The 17,066-nt window shown below is 45.7% G+C and overlaps 1 protein-coding gene across 2 annotated transcripts in view; it reads left to right on the forward strand.

Annotated features, from left to right (window-relative positions):
* The first annotated feature begins 602 nt into the window (after window positions 1-602).
* Window positions 603-17,066, forward strand: part of Cdk13 (cyclin dependent kinase 13) — a 142,566-nt gene continuing 126,102 nt past the window's right edge. For both annotated transcript variants that reach the window (XM_045135637.1, XM_012951282.2), the window contains exon 1: window positions 603-1,863. In XM_045135637.1, the coding sequence (XP_044991572.1) occupies window positions 641-1,863 (1,223 nt within the window). In that variant the 5' untranslated portion in view covers window positions 603-640. The remainder of the gene's footprint in view (window positions 1,864-17,066) is intronic.

Below are 17,066 nucleotides of genomic sequence, written 5' to 3' on the forward strand. Positions count from 1 at the left end.
CTCCCCGGAAACAGCCCCCAACCGTGCCGCCGCCGCCGCCGCCCGCCCGGCCCGCGGAGCGCGAGGCCCCGCGCCAGGAGTTGTCAGGCCGCGGCCACTGCTGAGGCGCCCGCGGGGTGTCGCCGCCGCCACCGCCACCGCCACCGCCGCAGGACGCCGACGTCGACGCGGACGGCCCGGGAGGCGTGTTGTTGTCTCGCCCACGGCCCTCCCCGACCCGACCCGACCCGACCCGACGCCGGGCGCGACGGAGCGAAGCGAGCACCGACCGGCCACTTCCGCGTTGCGCGCCGGGAGCCGAGCGCGGCCTCGGCAGCTTCCCCCCAACACCCGCCGGCGCGGGGGACGACGAGCCTCGGGGGACTGACTCCGGATCGCCCGCGGCCCGGCGCCGCGCCGCGGAGCTCCCGGGACGACGAGCGCGATCGAGGCCGCGGAGGACCCCCGCCGGGCCCCGGGGGCCCTTCTCCCCCTCCCGCCGAGCCGGACCCTCGCGGCGCGTCTCCCGGCCGGCCCGGCGCTCCGTGTCCCTCCGCCGCCGCCGCCGCCGCGCGCTCTCCCCTCCCGGCCGGGGAGATGGCCGGCGTCTGACCCCGGAGGAGGCCGCACCCGCGCCGCGCTCCGCGGCGGGCTCTAGGCGATGCCGAGCAGCTCGGACACGGCGCTGGGGGGAGGCGGGGGCCTGAGCTGGGCCGAGAAGAAGTTGGAGGAGCGCCGCAAGCGCAGGCGGTTCCTGTCCCCTCAGCAGCCGCCGCTGCTGTTGCCGCTCCTGCAGCCGCAGCTCCTGCAACCGCCGCCGCCCCCGCCGCCGCTGCTCTTCTTGGCTGCCCCCGGCGCGGCCGCCGCCGCCGCAGCCGCCGCCGCCGCCGCGGCCTCCTCCTCTTGCTTCAGCGCGGGCCCCCCCCTGGAGGTCAAGCGGCTGGCCAGAGGCAAGAGGCGCCCGGGAGGGCGGCAGAAGCGGCGCCGCGGGCCCCGCGCCGGGCAGGAGGCGGAGAAGCGCCGGGTCTTCTCGCTGCCCCAGCCGCAGCAGGACGGCGGCGGCGGAGGCGGCGGCGGCGGCGGTGGCGGCGGCGGCGGGGGTGTGACCCCGCCGGCGGAGTACGAGGATGTGAGCTCCCAGTCCGAGCAGGGGCTGCTGCTCGGGGGAGCCGGCAGCGCGGCAACGGCGGCGACGGCTGCCGGGGGGACGGGGGGCAACGGCGCGAGCCCGGCCTCCTCCTCGGGCACCCAGCGGCGCGCGGAGGGCTCGGAGCGCAGGCCGCGCCGGGACCGCCGCAGCAGCAGCGGCCGCAGCAAGGAGCGCCACCGCGAGCACCGGCGGCGGGACGGCCCGCGCGGGGCGGGCGGCGGGGAGGCCTCCAAGTCCCGCGGCCGCCACGGCCACGGCGGCGACGAGCGGGCCGAGGCCTCCAAGAGCGGCGGCAGCAGCAGCAGCGGCGGCGGCGGCCGCCGGAAGAGCGCCTCGGCCACGTCCAGCAGCAGCGGCGGCCGCAAGGACCGCGACCCCAAGGCCCACCGCAGCCGGACGAAGGCGTCCAAGGAGCCGCCGTCGGCCTACAAGGAGCCGCCCAAGGCCTACCGGCGGCGGCAGCGGTCTCTGAGCCCGCTGGGGGGCCGGGACGACAGCCCGCCGTCCCACCGGGCCTCGCAGAGCCTGCGGAGCCGCAAGTCCCCCAGCCCGGCCGGAGGCGGCGGCAGCCCCTACTCGCGGCGCGCGGCCCGCTCGCCGAGCCCCTACGGCCGCCGCCGCTCGCCCAGCTACAGCCGCCACAGCTCGTACGAGCGGGGCGGCGACGTGTCCCCGAGCCCCTACAGCAGCAGCAGCTGGCGCCGCTCGCGCAGCCCCTACAGCCCGGTGCTCAGGTGAGCCGAGGGGGAGCGTGGGGGGTTGAGGGGGGCGCGCCCCGGGTTCCCGTCTCTGTCCCCGCGGGCCAGCAGAGTCGGGTCGCGCTGCGAGGTTCAGCCCTACACTTGTTGCTCTGACAGATTTCTCTGAACTAACTGCTCTTGGCACATGTAGTCTGGGTAAGCCCAGAGGTGGTTCACTTGGGTTTAGTTTTGAAAGCTGTCGACCAGGAGCCCTCTTTTGGCGATTTCTTAATGGGCTGTGGCAAAGGGACTCATATTGTAAGGAAAATCAATCAGGTCCTCGTGTTGGAATTAGATCTGGAGCGCAAGTGTTTCCCTGAGTAATCCAAGCATGGGAGAAACAGCTTTCTAAAAAGTTAGTCCTCTAAGTGTGGTTAAGTAGAAGTTCATGGAATAAGATTTGAACGTAAGGAAGATAATTATTGTGTACTATTTTGGGGTGGGATTGTTTTTTAACCGATCTTTCAAAGTCATGGTGGTTTTTCTGTTAGTGGTCACACCTGCTTGCCAATAACATAAATCTAGGTGGTGTGACATTGTGACCAAGTGAGCTTTTTACACCTGAAGTTGCTTACTGTAAACTTAACTAGACCTCTAGATATTAGAATGTCTGTGTTCTGAAAGTTTTTGAGGATATAACTTAATCTGGTGAAATTGGAGTAAAAAACGTATGTGCCTGTTAGGCTGTACTTGTTACACAAGTGTAGTAGTCATAAGAATGTGTGCCCATTTATATTTACCTGTCCCTTATGTAGAGTGAATTGTAAGCGATTTTTACGTAATTTGTAGAGTCTTAATTACTTAAACTATCTGGAAGTTTTAAGCTTTATGGTTTAGAGGATGATAAAATCATATTTGGATCGCTGTTCTCTCCTATTGCTTTAGGTATTCATCGAAGCGTAATACCTCCATGTATTGGGCATGCTGAAGCTCTGTACAGTGTATGTAGCTGTGAAATATGCAGCTGTCTTTCAGGTGTCAGCATAGTGATGGAAGATGTGATATGAGTAGAAAGTTGAGTTTGTCTTTAAAGAAAAAGATCTGTGTACATTTCTTTATTCTTACAATATTAGAGCCCCAAATGTCAGTTGATGGCCTTAAGAATGTCACCATTGACAACACTTACACCCAATTTAGCTTATAGAGCTTTATATTATAGTTTATTATAGTACTTTATGTTTGCTAACTGGTGTGTATTTTCTGCAATTCATTTTGCTTTGCCAACTGATTAAGTCTCAGAACTTTATGTAGAAATTTTCAATGTGTGATGGCAATTTTGACAATGTGTTTTAGTTCAGCCGCTGGGTGCTTTAGCAGGGTCCTTTATTGTACAGCAGTGGTGTGTGTTTTGTAGTAGGGTTTATGTAGGACTGTCCTTATCTAGTAGAACCGTCACTGAGCACACGTTGTGTGCCAGTGCTGCTTTACGGACTGGAATATAACAGGAAAGAAAAAGTCACTGTCTGTATGTAATTAGCATCCTGAAAGCCCATTCATCACTAAGCCTTTTTACCGTGTGCATATAAGGACTGCTTTTGGAAATGCTTTTCAACATCTTAGCCAACTTTCCTGACAGCTGACAATACGGTATATGTCTGAATACATCCAGAGATGGGAAGCACATTATTATTATTTTTAAATTATTTTTATAATAACTTCCACAATTGTAAACAATATCCCATGGTAATTCCCTCCATCCCCCTCCACTTTCCTCTTTGCAACTCCATTCTCCATCCTATCCCCTCCCCCTCTCAATCAGTCTCTTTTTTATTTTGATGTCATCATCTTTTCCTCCTATTATGATGGTCTTGTGTAGGTAGTGTCAGGCACTGTGAGTGATGTCATGGATATTCAGGCCATTTTGTGTCTGGAGGAGCACGTTGTAAGGAGTCCTACCCTTCCTTTGGCTCCTGTGTTCTTTCTGCCACCTCTTCTGCAATGGACCAAGTCTTGGAAGGTGAGATAGAGATATTTCAGTGCTGAGCACTCCTCTGTCACTTCTCACATTATGGTGCCTTCTGAGTCACCCCAAGGTCATTGCCATCTGAAAAGAGGATGTTCTCTAACAAAAAAGTGAGAATAGCATTAATATATGGGTATGAGCATTAAGAGAAGTGCTTACTGGGCAGTTTGGTGAGCATAGTATATACATTTAGCTAGACAGTAGCAGATGTTACACCCCTAAGGGCTCATGACTTACCCCTGTTGTAGATTTTTAGTATCAGGGTTGTATTCCTTTCCATGGAGTGGGCCAATTAAAGGGCAGTTGGTTTCCCCTCAAACAGATGTGCCACTGTTGCACCCGTTGGCTCATTTGGCCTGTTTGGCCAAATATAAGGCTTGCAGTGTCCACTGTGGAGTATCTTCACTGGTGATTTCTCTCTCCCCCATTGAGCTGCATGCAGTGTGGCTTTTTCCAGCTTTCTGTCAGCTGGTCTACATGGAGGAGGTTTTCAGCTCAGTTCCAACAGGATTTCTCAGTGATCTTGCAGCCCAAGTATGGGGAAGCACATTATTTTGAGGCATCATGTTCCATTAGACTTTTGGACTTGAAATTAGCACTGGTTTGCCTAATTGTCTGCCTGTCTTTTCATCAGCTAGGTCTTACATGGTTGTTTGGTTTCTTAGCAAGGCCTTTGAAGTCTCAATTTTCTAAACTAATAGGAATTGCTTTTTAAAATATTATTTCAAGAGTAAGTGAAAAAAAATGCCTTTTGTAAAGCATGTAGCCCTACAGAGATTTAACATGCTTGAATTATTGTTGAACAGTTTGAATTGTTAGAAATATTTTAAGTTTTTAAAAAAAATATTTTTTATTTACTTAGGGGAGAGAGAATGGGTGTGCCAGGGCATTCAGCTGCTGCTAACGAATTCCAGAAAGATGAACCACCTTGTGCATCTCATTTACGTGGGTCCTGGGGCATTGAACTTGGGTCCTTTGGCTTTGCAGGCAAGCCTCTTATCTGCTAAGCCATTCCTCCAGCCCTAGAATTCTTAATATTGAAACCAATACACATCCATGTAACTTAGTGTTACAGAGCATTAGCTCTTGAAAACAAGAACACAGTTGTCACGTGTCTGAGTTGTCTTCTCTGGGCTAAAATGTCTCATTTTTCATGAATTATGGTTTTCAGATTTTTTTTGCATTATGTTATATGTTGACTGCCATAAGACCTGCTTAAAGAGGTAAGAGAATAGCCATGAGTTCAAGGCCACCCTGAGACTACATAATGAATTCCAGGTCAGCCTGAGCTAGAGTGAGACCCTATCTCCAAAACAAACAAACAAAACACAAATGTGATACCCAGAATGAACAGCTGAAATATAAGCTGATTGAAGAATTCAGCTTTTAAAAAAATGTATAAATATATTTATTTGCCTGTGTGTTGGTGAGCCAGGGTCTCTTGCCAGTGCAAATTCAGATGCATAAGCAGTTTTTTTCTTGGTTTTTCGAGGTAGGGTTTCACTCTAGTCCAGGCTGACGTGGAATTCACCATGTAGTTTCAGGGTGGCCTCAAACTCAAGGCGATCCTCCTACCTCTGCCTCCTAAGTGCTGGGATTAAAAGTGTACACCACCATGCCTTGCTTTAAGATTTTTAAACAGCAAATGTATTATTACTGTTTAGGAACAGTGAATAGAATTCACTAGGTTAGTGCAAAAAACTTTTATTTACACCTACAGTTTAGTCATTCTGGTTGGTAGCTCATATTCTTAAATGAGAAGAGTGCTAGGTTGTAAACCCCATGAGGGCAACTGGTCTGTCTTGCCCACCACTGAATTCCTGGTGACTGCTATTGTTTGTTGAATTTGTTAAATAGATAAGTGAAGGATGATGGAGTTTATTGAACAATTATTGTAGATCTGGATTTTTGCTTTTACATCCTGATAGATCTTCTTCATTCTAGTGGTTTCTCCTTCACTCCTGCTATTTTCCTTCATCTGACTATTAGCTTACACTCTTCTTTTCATACTTCCTTCTTAGCTTGCTACCTTCCCATTACTATTTACCATGTTTTTTTTTTCCAATTTAATCTTATTTTTTTATGTGCAAGCAGAGAGAGAGGGAGAGGGAGAGAGAGGAGAGAAAGTCAGAGAGAACGGGTATGCTAGGGTTTCTAGCCACTGCAAGCAACCTTTATGCTACTGGATTTAACATGGATACTGGAGAATCGAACCTGGGTCCTTAGTGCCTTAACCATTAAGCCATCTCTCCAGCTGAATTTGCCATGTTTTTATTATTTGACTATTGAGTTGTGCAAACTCATGTAATCTTACTCAACAAGAGGGAAGGATGAGAAAGGGAGATTGCATAGTTTTCTACCATGTGGTAGGTGTCATTAAGTACCAAACATGCATTCTACCATGTGCTGGGCATTGATATGTGCCCAACATACTTTCTACCATGTGCTGGTCATTTTTTTTTAATTTTTAAATTTTTATTAACATTTTCCATGATTATATAAAAAAAAATCCCATGGTAATTCCCTCCCTCCCCACCCCCACACTTTCCTCTTTGAAATTCCATTCTCCATCATATTACCTCCCCATTACAATCATCATACTTACATATATACAATATCAACCTATTAAGTACCCTCCTCCCTTCCTTTCTCTTCCCTTTATGTCTCCTTTTTAACTTACTGGCCTCTGCTACCAAGTATTTTCCTTCTCACGCAGAAGCCCAATCATCTGTAGGTAGGATCCACATATGAGGGAGAACATGTGGCGCTTGGCTTTCTGGGCCTGGGTTACCTCACTTAGTATAATCCTTTCCAGGTCCATCCATTTTTCTGCAAATTTCATAACTTCATTTTTCTTTACCGCTGAGTAGAACTCCATTGTATAAATGTGCCACATCTTCATTATCCACTCATCAGTTGAGGGACATCTAGGCTGGTTCTATTTCCCAGCTATTATAAATTGAGCAGCAATAAACATGGTTGAGCACATACTTCTAAGGAAATGAGATGAGTCCTTTGGATATATGCCTAGGAGTGCTATAGCTGGGTCATATGGTAGATCAATCTTTAGCTGTTGTAGGAACCTCCACACTGTTTTCCACAATGGCTGGACCAGATTGCATTCCCACCAGCAGTGTAGAAGGGTTCCTCTTTTTCCACATCCCTGCCAACATTTATGATCATTTGTTGTCATGATGGTGGCCAATCTGACTGGAGCGAGATGGAATCTCAATTAGTTTTAATCTGCATTTCCCTGATGACTAGTGATGTAGAACATTTTTTTAGATGCTTATATGCCATTCGTATTTCTTCCTTTGAGAATGCTCTATTTAACTCCATAGCCCATTTTTTGATTGGCTTGTTTGATTCCTTATTATTTAACTTTTTGAGTTCTTTGTATATCCTAGAAATTAATCCTCTATCAGATATATAGCTGGCGAAGATTTTTTCCCATTCTGTGGGTTGCCATGTTTTTATTATTTGACTATTGAGTTATGCAAACTCATGTAATCTTACTCAACAAGAGGGAAGGGTGAGAAAGGGAGATTGCATAGTTTTCTACCATGTGCTAGGTATCATTAAGTACTGCATTCTACCATGTGCTGGGCATTGATATGTGCCCAACATACTTTCTACCATGTGCTGGTCATTTTTAAGTGCCTAACATACATCATTTTATGTGCTGCTGGGCGTTGATATCTGCTTTACATACATTCTACCACCTGCTGGGCATTGGTAAGTGCCTAACATCCCTTCTACCACATACTGGGCATTGACAAATACCTAATAAACATTCACCCAAACCCTTGTGTTAGTTGATGGATTGGGAAACAGATCCAAAAATTTAAGTGATTTGCTTTAACATCATCTTGCATTCAAACCCTGGGCTGACTTGAAAACACATGCCTTTAATATTGTGGGGAATTAGCTGGGCATGGTTGTGCATACCTTTAGTCCCAGCACTTGGGAGGCAGAGGTAGGAGGATCACCTTGAGTCAAGGCCATCCTGAGACTACTGGATGAATTCCAGGTAAGCCTGGGCTAGAGTGAGTCCTTACCTCAAAAGGCAAAACAAAACAAAAATACTGTGCTGAATTGAACTCAGCTGGTGTTCAAGGGAGCCCACCACCTCACATACTGAGTGGCCTGTTCTGTTAAAAATTTGACCCTTTGGGGTATTTATGTATTAATTTCTGTTCTCTGGCTTTTTTTTTTTTTTTTCAGCATTTTTAGGATTTTTCAAAAAGAAAAATTTTCTAGGCCCAACTTTGGTTTGGATTGACTGTAATCTCATCACTTGAGGAGTCTGAGGCAGGAGGATCATGAGTTGAAATTTAGCCTGGGCTACATTGAGACATCACAATACAAAAAGGAAAAAAAAAAAAAAAAAAGAGAGAGAGAGAGATGACTCACTGGTAAAGGTGTTGGCCTGCAAAGCCTAGCAATCTGGGTTCAATTTCCCAGTATCCATGTAAAGCCAGATACACAAAGTGACACATGCGTTTGCAGCAGCTGGGGTGCCCATTCTCTCTGTCTCTCTTCTATCTCTCTCTGCTTACAAATAAATAAAAAGATTTATAAAAAAGGATAAAAAAGAACCCTTTTTGTTCTAAAAATTCATTGAACTCCATTGTCTTTGTAGTATTCATGTAACTTTTTATTTATTTATGGTGTTAGGAGACATACTCAGGGCTTCTTGCTTGCTACACAAGTTCTCTTCCACTGAGCTCTACCTACCCCCTAGACCCAATTTGTAGTTTTTCATGAACAATGGAGTCTTTGGGATGTTTTCTACTTTGTGTTTATAAGATTGGGCAAAGGTACTTCCTAAAGATAGTAGTTACATGTAGTTATTGCTGAGCTTCAGGAAGTGTTAGTCTGAAGTTACTGAAGGCAGGTTAGGCACAGTGAGCATGGTCAGCGGCTGTGTGGAACTGGTCCTCTGTCCTCCTCCGTGGAAGTTCTGCTGCATCAGAGGCCTTGCTTATGGAGTGCTGTCAAGACCCCGAGAATCTGCAGGTGAACCCCAGATGTAAATAAGTAGTCAATGGAATTATCACCCTGTTGTATGGAGGCACAGCATTGTGAGTTTTATCCTTGGAGGTGGTGTTCAAATAATGTCAAAGGTAGATTTTCTGTTCTTATTATAAAATACTACTAACTTGCCTGGGTATGGTGGCACATGCCTTTAATCTCAGCACACAAAGGTAGGAGGATCACTGTAAATTTGAGGCCAACTTGAGGCTACATAGTGAATTCCAGGCCAGTTTGGGTTGGAGTGATGCCCTACCCCCCCCAAAAAAATAGTGCTGATTGATTGATATGTACTTAATGGAAAAACTATCAAAATATGGGATATTAGACTTGAGAGATGGTTCAGAGGTTAAAAGTGTTTTCTTGCAAAGCCTAATAGCCTGACTTTGATTCCCTAGAACCTACATAATGTTAGATATACAAAATAGCACATGTGTCTGGAGTTGGTTTGCAGTGGCACAAAGCTCTGCTGTGCTCATACACCAAAAAATAGTAAATTAGAATAAATGCAGAAACAAGAGGATAAAACTTTAGATAAACTGTTTAAAGGCTAAAAAGTTATCATTTATTTCCTTCTCAGAAGATGACCTTTGTGTTTGCTCTTTCTCTGCTCAGTCTTTACCTGACATTTACATACATTCAGTCCTCATTATATTTCTTTCCTTTTAACACAGTAATATGTATATCTGACTTTTCATTTTTAGCACCCTGGTTCAGAGGGGTGTGTGTGTGCATGCATATGTGGGCCAGAGGTTGACACTGGTGTTTCCTCAGTTACTGTCTACCTTATTTATTGAGACAGGGTCTCTCACTGAACCCAGAGCCCACTAGCTAGCAAGCTTGCCCCAGTGATCTACCTCTTCTGCCTTCCTAGCATTTAGGTGGGATCTAGGGATTCAAACTCTGGTCTTCAACACTTGAAAGTATTTTACCTATGGAGCCATCTCCCCAGTCCCTAAGGCTTCTTCTTCCCCTCCCTCCCTCCTTCCTTCCCTCCTTCCCTCCCTCCCTTTTCAGTTTGTTGAGGCAGGTCTCATTTTGTAACCCAGGCTGCCTTGGAACTCATGGCAATCTTGTCTTAGTCTCTAGTGTTGAGATTTAAGGAATGAGCCTGGTTTTTCTTCCACCCAAGCCATTCTTTTTTCAAATTATTATCATTTTATTTATTTATTTTTTTTTTTTTTGACAGAGAAAGAGAGAGAGGGGGAAGGGAGAGGGAAAGGGAGGGAGGGGAGGAGGGAGGGTGGGAGGGAGGGAGAGAATGGGCACGACTGGGCCTCCAGCTACTGCAAAGAACTCCAGATGTGTGTGCCCCCTTGTGCATCTGGCTAATGTGGGTCCTGGGGAAACGAACCTGGGTCCTTAGGCTTTGCAGGAAAATGCCTTAACCAATAAACCATCCCTCTGGTCCAAAATTATTATTTTTTTATTGACAGTTTCTGTAATTGTAGATAATAACCCATGGTAATTCCCTCCCTTTCCCCACCTCCCCCTTTGAAACTCCGCTCCCCGTCATATGCTCTCCTCCTCACAGTCAGTCTCTTTTATTTTGATGTCATGGTCCTTTCCTCCTATTATGATGGTCTTGTGTAGGTAGTGTCAGGCACTTCGAGGTCATGGACATCCAGGCCATTTTGTGTCTAGAGGAGCACGCCAAACCATTCTTTATTGGGAGAGTTTGTCCTAATACATGGTGAAATAATATCTCTTGTTTTGTGGAATTAGGTATAAACTTTGTAATGCATTGACTTAATGCCTTTAATCATATGGCCCTATTATATCAGAACTTTGATTTTCAGAGGCACTTTTATTTCTCCTATCAGCCTAAATATTCTGAGCTTGACATGGTTAAGAGATGCATCTTTTCCTTTGCATTCACAACTCCCAAACCCCAACATCTTGAAACCTTTATCTATCTAGAAAAAGTTAAATTTTTCCTTGTGTTCCTCATAGCATTTTGCTTTATCTTTGTTGTAGAGTTTTTAAAAGTTCATTTAATATTCTAATCAGTGGACTACATTTGTGTTTTCCTACTAGATTGTATGTTCCCAAAGAACAAATTTCAAAGCATATTTATTAGTGGTTTAATTAGTTTAGATGTTTTATGTTTCACGGAGCTAATGCAAACCAGGTGGCCCAGATACCAGTTGTATTTCTCTAAGATTGGGGCTCTCTTGTGCTTTCCTGGGCAAGTAGTGTTGGTAGTCACTTCAGCATGAACAGCAGTAGCTCTGCTGCTTGTATTTGCACTCTGTGATGCTGAAGAAGATAAATGGTTTGGCCAGGGTGGTGGCACACGCCTTCAATCCCAGCCCTCAAGGCAGAGAGGTAGGAGGATTGTCATGAGTTTGAGATCACATAGTTGAATTCCAAGTCATCCTGGGTTCTAGGTAGGGTCTCACTCCAGCCCAGGTTGACCTGGAATTTGCTCTGTAGTCTCCGGGTGGCCTTGAACTCACAGTGACCCTTCTATCTCTGCCTCCCGAGTGCTGGGATCAAAGGCATGGGCCACCATGCCCGGCTTATTTATTTATTTATTTATTTATTTTTTGGTGAGTTTCATTTAATCTTTGAGGTGGAAAGTTATTGTGCAAATTATCAAATTTTATTTTCTCCATGAAAATCTTGAAATCTTTAATAAGTTCCATAGTACTCAGACTTTATCTTTAACTCCTAAAATTGTGTTTCTGAAAAATCAGTTGAACATTTAAATTAGTAGAAAAATCGCCTAGCTGCTGCATTACTTGCTTGCTCTGATTGAATCTGTACATGTTTAAACTGGGTAGTATCCAGTAATCTTAGCATTGAGAAGTTGAGATATGTGTGTATTAGAGCTTAACATTAGAGCAGATGAAAACCGGAATTTCTGTGAAAAGTTATTGAGAGGAACTGAAAGTGGCTAAGTGGGTTACTTGCATCTCCACATTTCTGTTTCTGCATATGTTAAACAGTGATACTTTCACTGGATTATTTTGTCATGACAGTTTTATCTCAGATTAAGTTATTTTACCTTTTTAAAAAAATTATTTATAAGCAGAGAGAATGGGTTTGCCAGGGCCTCTAGCCACTGCAAAGGAACTTTGTGCGTCTGGCTTTATGTGGGTACTTGGGAATCAAACCCAGGTAAAATTGAACTAGATACTTCGGCTTTGAAGACAAGCACCTGAACCAGGGAGCCATCACTCCAGCCCCTTTTTATGTTTTTTAGTCACTTTATGATAGTGCTTTTCTTTATCAGTTTGCAAAGACAGTAGAGGCTCATGATAGAAATTATCAGTAAGTACAAAAAAAGGTAAGCAATTAAAAGTGCTTCTAAATCTATCTTAGGGCTAGGGATGTGTCTCTGTGATATGTATACATGTTTCTTAAATATAGCCTTTCTGTGATGTTCACCCTTGCCATTTTGCTGAACGGTCCCTCCCTCCCTTCCATTTTTCTACGTGGGGGTCTCACTGTAGCCCAGGCTGACCTGGAATTCATTATGTAGTGTTGCCCTTGAACTCAAAGCACTTGTCCTACTCTGCCTTCCAAATTCTGGGATTAAAGGGCCCGGCTCCCATTTGTTTTTACATTACACATTACACTTTTTTTTTTTGTTGTTTGTTTTTTGAGGTAGGGTCTCGCTCTAACTCAGGCTGACCTGGAATTCACTATGGAGTCTCAGGGTAGCCTCGAACTCATGGTGATCCTCCTATCTCTGTCTGGGATTAAAGGCGTGTGCCACCACACCTGGCTACATTACACTTTCTGTATCTTTTCATCTGAAAGTGGATACTTTAGTTTAGGGATTGTGTTACTGTGAACACAGGAGGGTAGGTATTTCATGTATGCTGCCATGCCTGGCTCTCCAAGGTTGCTAGAGTTCTCTTGTGTGTGAAGAAGCCTAACTGCCTTGGCCAAGTCCACTTTTGAACTCTTACTCTTTATGCTCTAATCGAAATCTATACTTAATATATTTCTCCTGCTCATATCTTTTTTTAAAATTTTTTTTTGTTCATTTTTATTTATTTAGTTGAGAGAGAGAGAGAGGGAGAGGGAGAGAATGGTTGCACCAGGGCCTCCAGGCACTGCAAACGAACTCCAGACACGTGCTTCCTCTTGTGCAGCTGGCTAACATGGGTCCTGGGGAATTGAGCCTCGAACCAGGGTCCTCAGGCTTCACAGGAAAACCATCTTTCCAGCCCTCCTGCTCATATCTTGTTGGATTCTTTGGGCAAAATTATTGAGCCCAAGATGTATACACTTGAGTCAGGCACAGTGGTGCCTACATATAATCATGACACTGAGGGAGGAGTAGCCCTGTGAGTTCCAGGCCAGCCTGGGCTGCAGAGTGAGTTCCACATCAGCCAGGGCTAGAGCAAGACCCTGACTTAAAAATACCTAAAAATCTGGGCATGGTGGCGCACGTCTTTAATCCCAGCACTCGGGAGGTAGAGGTAGGAGGATCACCACCATGCCTGGCAACATTCCCTCCCTCCCTCCCTCCCTTCCTCTTCCTCCCTCCCTCCTTCATTCGTCTGCTTCTTTTGAGACAGGGTCTTGTTGTGTAGCCCAAGTGGCTGGAACTCATGCTCCTGCCCTCCTGTGTGATTTTCCAGGTATGCATCGCTGTGTCTGACTAGAACCTATGCTTAGCAATTTTGAACTGTTCATTGCATTATTATATAGTTCTTATTCTGTGTAGTAGATCACCAAGTCTTACTCTTTTGGTTTCTTTAATAAACACCCCCCCCTCTTTTTTGAGGTAGGGTCTTACTCTAGCCCAGGTTGACCTGGAATTTGCTCTGTAGTCTCTGGGTGGCATTGAACTCAGCAATCCTCCTACCTCTGCTTTACGTGTGCTGGGATTAAAGGTGTGCACCACCACGCCCAGTTTACCCCCCCCCCCCTTTTAAAAGAATCTTGGGAGACAGAGGTAGGAGGATCACCGTAAGTAAGTTCCAGGCCACCCTGAGACTACATAGTGAATTCCAGGTCACCCTGGACTAGAGGTAGGCTGAACCTTGAAAAACAAAACAAAACAACAACAAAAAAACAACAACAAAAAAACCCCCACCAATAATCTATTTATTTTATTTATTTGAGAGAGAAAATGGTGCTCCATGGCCTTCAGTTACTGTAAACAAACTCCAGGTGCATATGCCACCTTGTGCATCTGGCTTACAAGGGTTCTGGGGAATTGGTTCTGGGTCCTTTGGCTTCACAGGCAAACACTTTAACTGCTAGGCATCTCTCCAGGGCTCCTCCCCCCCCCTTTTTTTTTTGCGGTAGGAATTCACTCTAGTCCAGGCTGATTTGGAATTAACTGTACTCTCAGGTGGCCTTGAAGTCACAGCAACCATCTTACTTGTGTCTCCCAAGTGCTAGGATTGAAGGCGTGTGCCAGCACAACAGGCCAGGATTTTTTTTTTTTTTAATATTTATTTGAGAGAGAGAGAGAATATATATGAGAATGAATGGGCACACCAGGGTCTGTAGCCACTGCAGATGAACTCCCTTCACATGTGCCACTCTGTATATCTATCTGGCTTATGTGATTAGTGGTGAATCGAAATGCCTTAATATCTAAGCCATCTCTCTGGCTTTTCCCCTTCCCCCCTATTCTTTTGAGGTAGGGTCTTGTGTCACTTGGTACATCTGACTTTAAGTGGGTAATGGGAAATCAAACCTGGGTTGTCAAGGTCTGCCCCCTTTTATTTTCAGTCCTTCTGAAGCCTTTGTTAGCATTCTGCTTGCTCCTTCTATAGAAATTGTTAAGTGTTTGATAGTGTAAAAAGTCAGCTTTTGCCATTTTTGACTTTATTTGACAGGGAAGGGCGGGGAGAGGGAGGGATGATGGGCGTGCCAGGGCCTCCAGCTACTGTGAACAAACTCCAGAGGCATGCACTCCCTTGTGCATCTGGCTTACATGGGTCCTGGGGAATGGAACCTGGGTCCTTTGGCTTTGCAGGCAACTGCCTTAACTGCTAAGCCATCCCTTCTAGCAGTGAAATCATTAGGTTTTTATCTTCCTTGTAAAAACAAAAATTGTTGTTCCATATTCTTTATACAGTAGATTATTTTCATCCTGCATTACTGATTACAGATGCATGTTTAGTAAAGTGTCACAGTTTCTGGGTTCCTCAAAATTAATTTCTAAGAACAAAAGTTTTACACTTTTAAAAGACAGGGATTCTCCTACCTCAGCCTCCTGATTGCTGGGAATAGACATGTGTCACTGTGCCCTGCTTTGTTTTATTTATTTTTTTAATTTTAGAGAGAGTATTAATTGGTGTACCAGGGTCTCAGCTGCCGCAAACAAATTCCAGACACTTGACTACCTAGTGGGCATATGCCACCTTGCGCTTGCCTCACCTTTGGTGTCTAGTTTACATGGAATCTGGAGAGTTGAACCTGGGTCCTTAGGCTTCTCAGGCAAGCACCTTAACCACTAAGCCCATCTCTCCAGCCCTGACTTTTATATCTTAAGGTTTTCAATTTGGAGGATACTTTATGAAAAATACTATTGCTGAGTATGGAATCCTAAATCAGTATTTTTTTTTTTCTCAGTACTTTTTCCACATCTGGCTTACATAGCACCACTTCATGTGGCTTTACATGGGTATTGAGGAATCAAACCTGGGCCGTCAGGCTTTGTAGGCAAGTGCCTTTAACTGCTGAGCCATCTCTCCAGCCCAAAATTTTAACATTCATTTTTAAACTTTTTATTGACAATTTGCATACATATACACATTACACCCTTACTCTCCCATCAGTCAGCTTTGCCTCTCTCTACTGAACCTCTACTTCCGAGTTAGTCACTCATCTACTTGATGTTGTCATGCTTCTCCCTTCCCCGCCCCATCATGCAGGTCTGTCATGAGTGCAGTGGCCACTTTGGAAAATAGATAGCTTTCCAAAGCACTCTTCCCCATTCTTTTAAACCATATTTATTTATTTATTAAAAATGGAGAAAGGGAGATGGAGAGATGGCTTAGTGGTTAAGGTGCTTCCCTGCGAAGCCTAAGGACCCAGGGTCAATTCTCTAGGTCCCTTGTAAGCCAGATGTACAAGGTGGCACATGCATCTAGAATTCATTTGCAGTGGCTAGAGGCCCTGGTGTGCCCATTCTCACTGTCTCTTTCTGTCTCTCTGTTTCTAATAAATAAATAAAAAACAAATCTTTTAAATAAAAAGATGGAGAAAGACAACGGGCATACCAGGGCCTTCAACCTCTGCTAATGAACTCCAGTTACATATGCCACCTTGTGTATCTGGCTTATGTGGGTAGTGGGGAGTTGAACCTGGGTCCTTAGGCTTTTGCAGGCAAGTGCCTTAATCACTAAGCCATCTCTCCTGCACCACTTTTACATTCTTTATGCCACTTCTTCCACAAAGGTTCCTGAGCACTGGAGGGCTTGAACAGAAATGTCTCAATACTGAACCCAGACACCTCACTTCTCAGCACTTTGATGAGTTTTTAGTCACTCCAGTGGTCACCACTATCTGAAAAGAGAAACTTCTCTAACCAAAAGTGAGAGTAGTGTTAGTATGTGGGCATATACATAAACATTTAGGGCATAATTTGGTGGGCCTAATTTATCCCCAAACAACAGTATGGAGCCAAACAACAGTAGTAGCTTCATGCCAGGGCTTGTGACCTCCCAGCCATAGGCTTTTCAGTAGGCTTTTAGTACCAAGCATGAATTCCTTCCTGTGAAGTAGACCTCAAATCCACTGAGAACAGTTGGGTTCCTCAATAACAGCCATGCTACTACTGCACCAGTTGGGAAGTTTTCTTCTTTTCTTTTTTTTTGCTTTTTCGAGGTAGGGTCTCACTGTAGCTCAGGCTGACCTGGAACTCACTATGTAGTCTCAGGGTGGCTTCCAACTGTTGGCGTTCCTCCTACCTCTGCCTCCCAGCACTGGGATTAAAGGTTCCACCACCACCACACCCTGCCTCTTTGTCTTTTTTTTGAAAGGCAAGCTCTGTACCTCAGACTAGCCTGAAATTCACTTGTTATGTATTCACATGGTCTTACACTAGACAATGAATCAATTGTTTTCCTTTTCTTTTCCTTCTCCTTTGTCCCTTTCCTCCACCGCCCCCCCCCCTTTTTTTAGAGGTAGTGTCTTGCTCTAGCCCTGGCTGACCTGGAATTCACTTTGTAGTTTCAAGGTGACCTCCAACTCATGGCATTCCTCCTACCTCTGCCTCCTG

Source organism: Jaculus jaculus, chromosome 16 (genome assembly GCF_020740685.1).
Source record: "Jaculus jaculus isolate mJacJac1 chromosome 16, mJacJac1.mat.Y.cur, whole genome shotgun sequence".
Lineage (NCBI taxonomy): Eukaryota > Metazoa > Chordata > Mammalia > Rodentia > Dipodidae > Jaculus > Jaculus jaculus.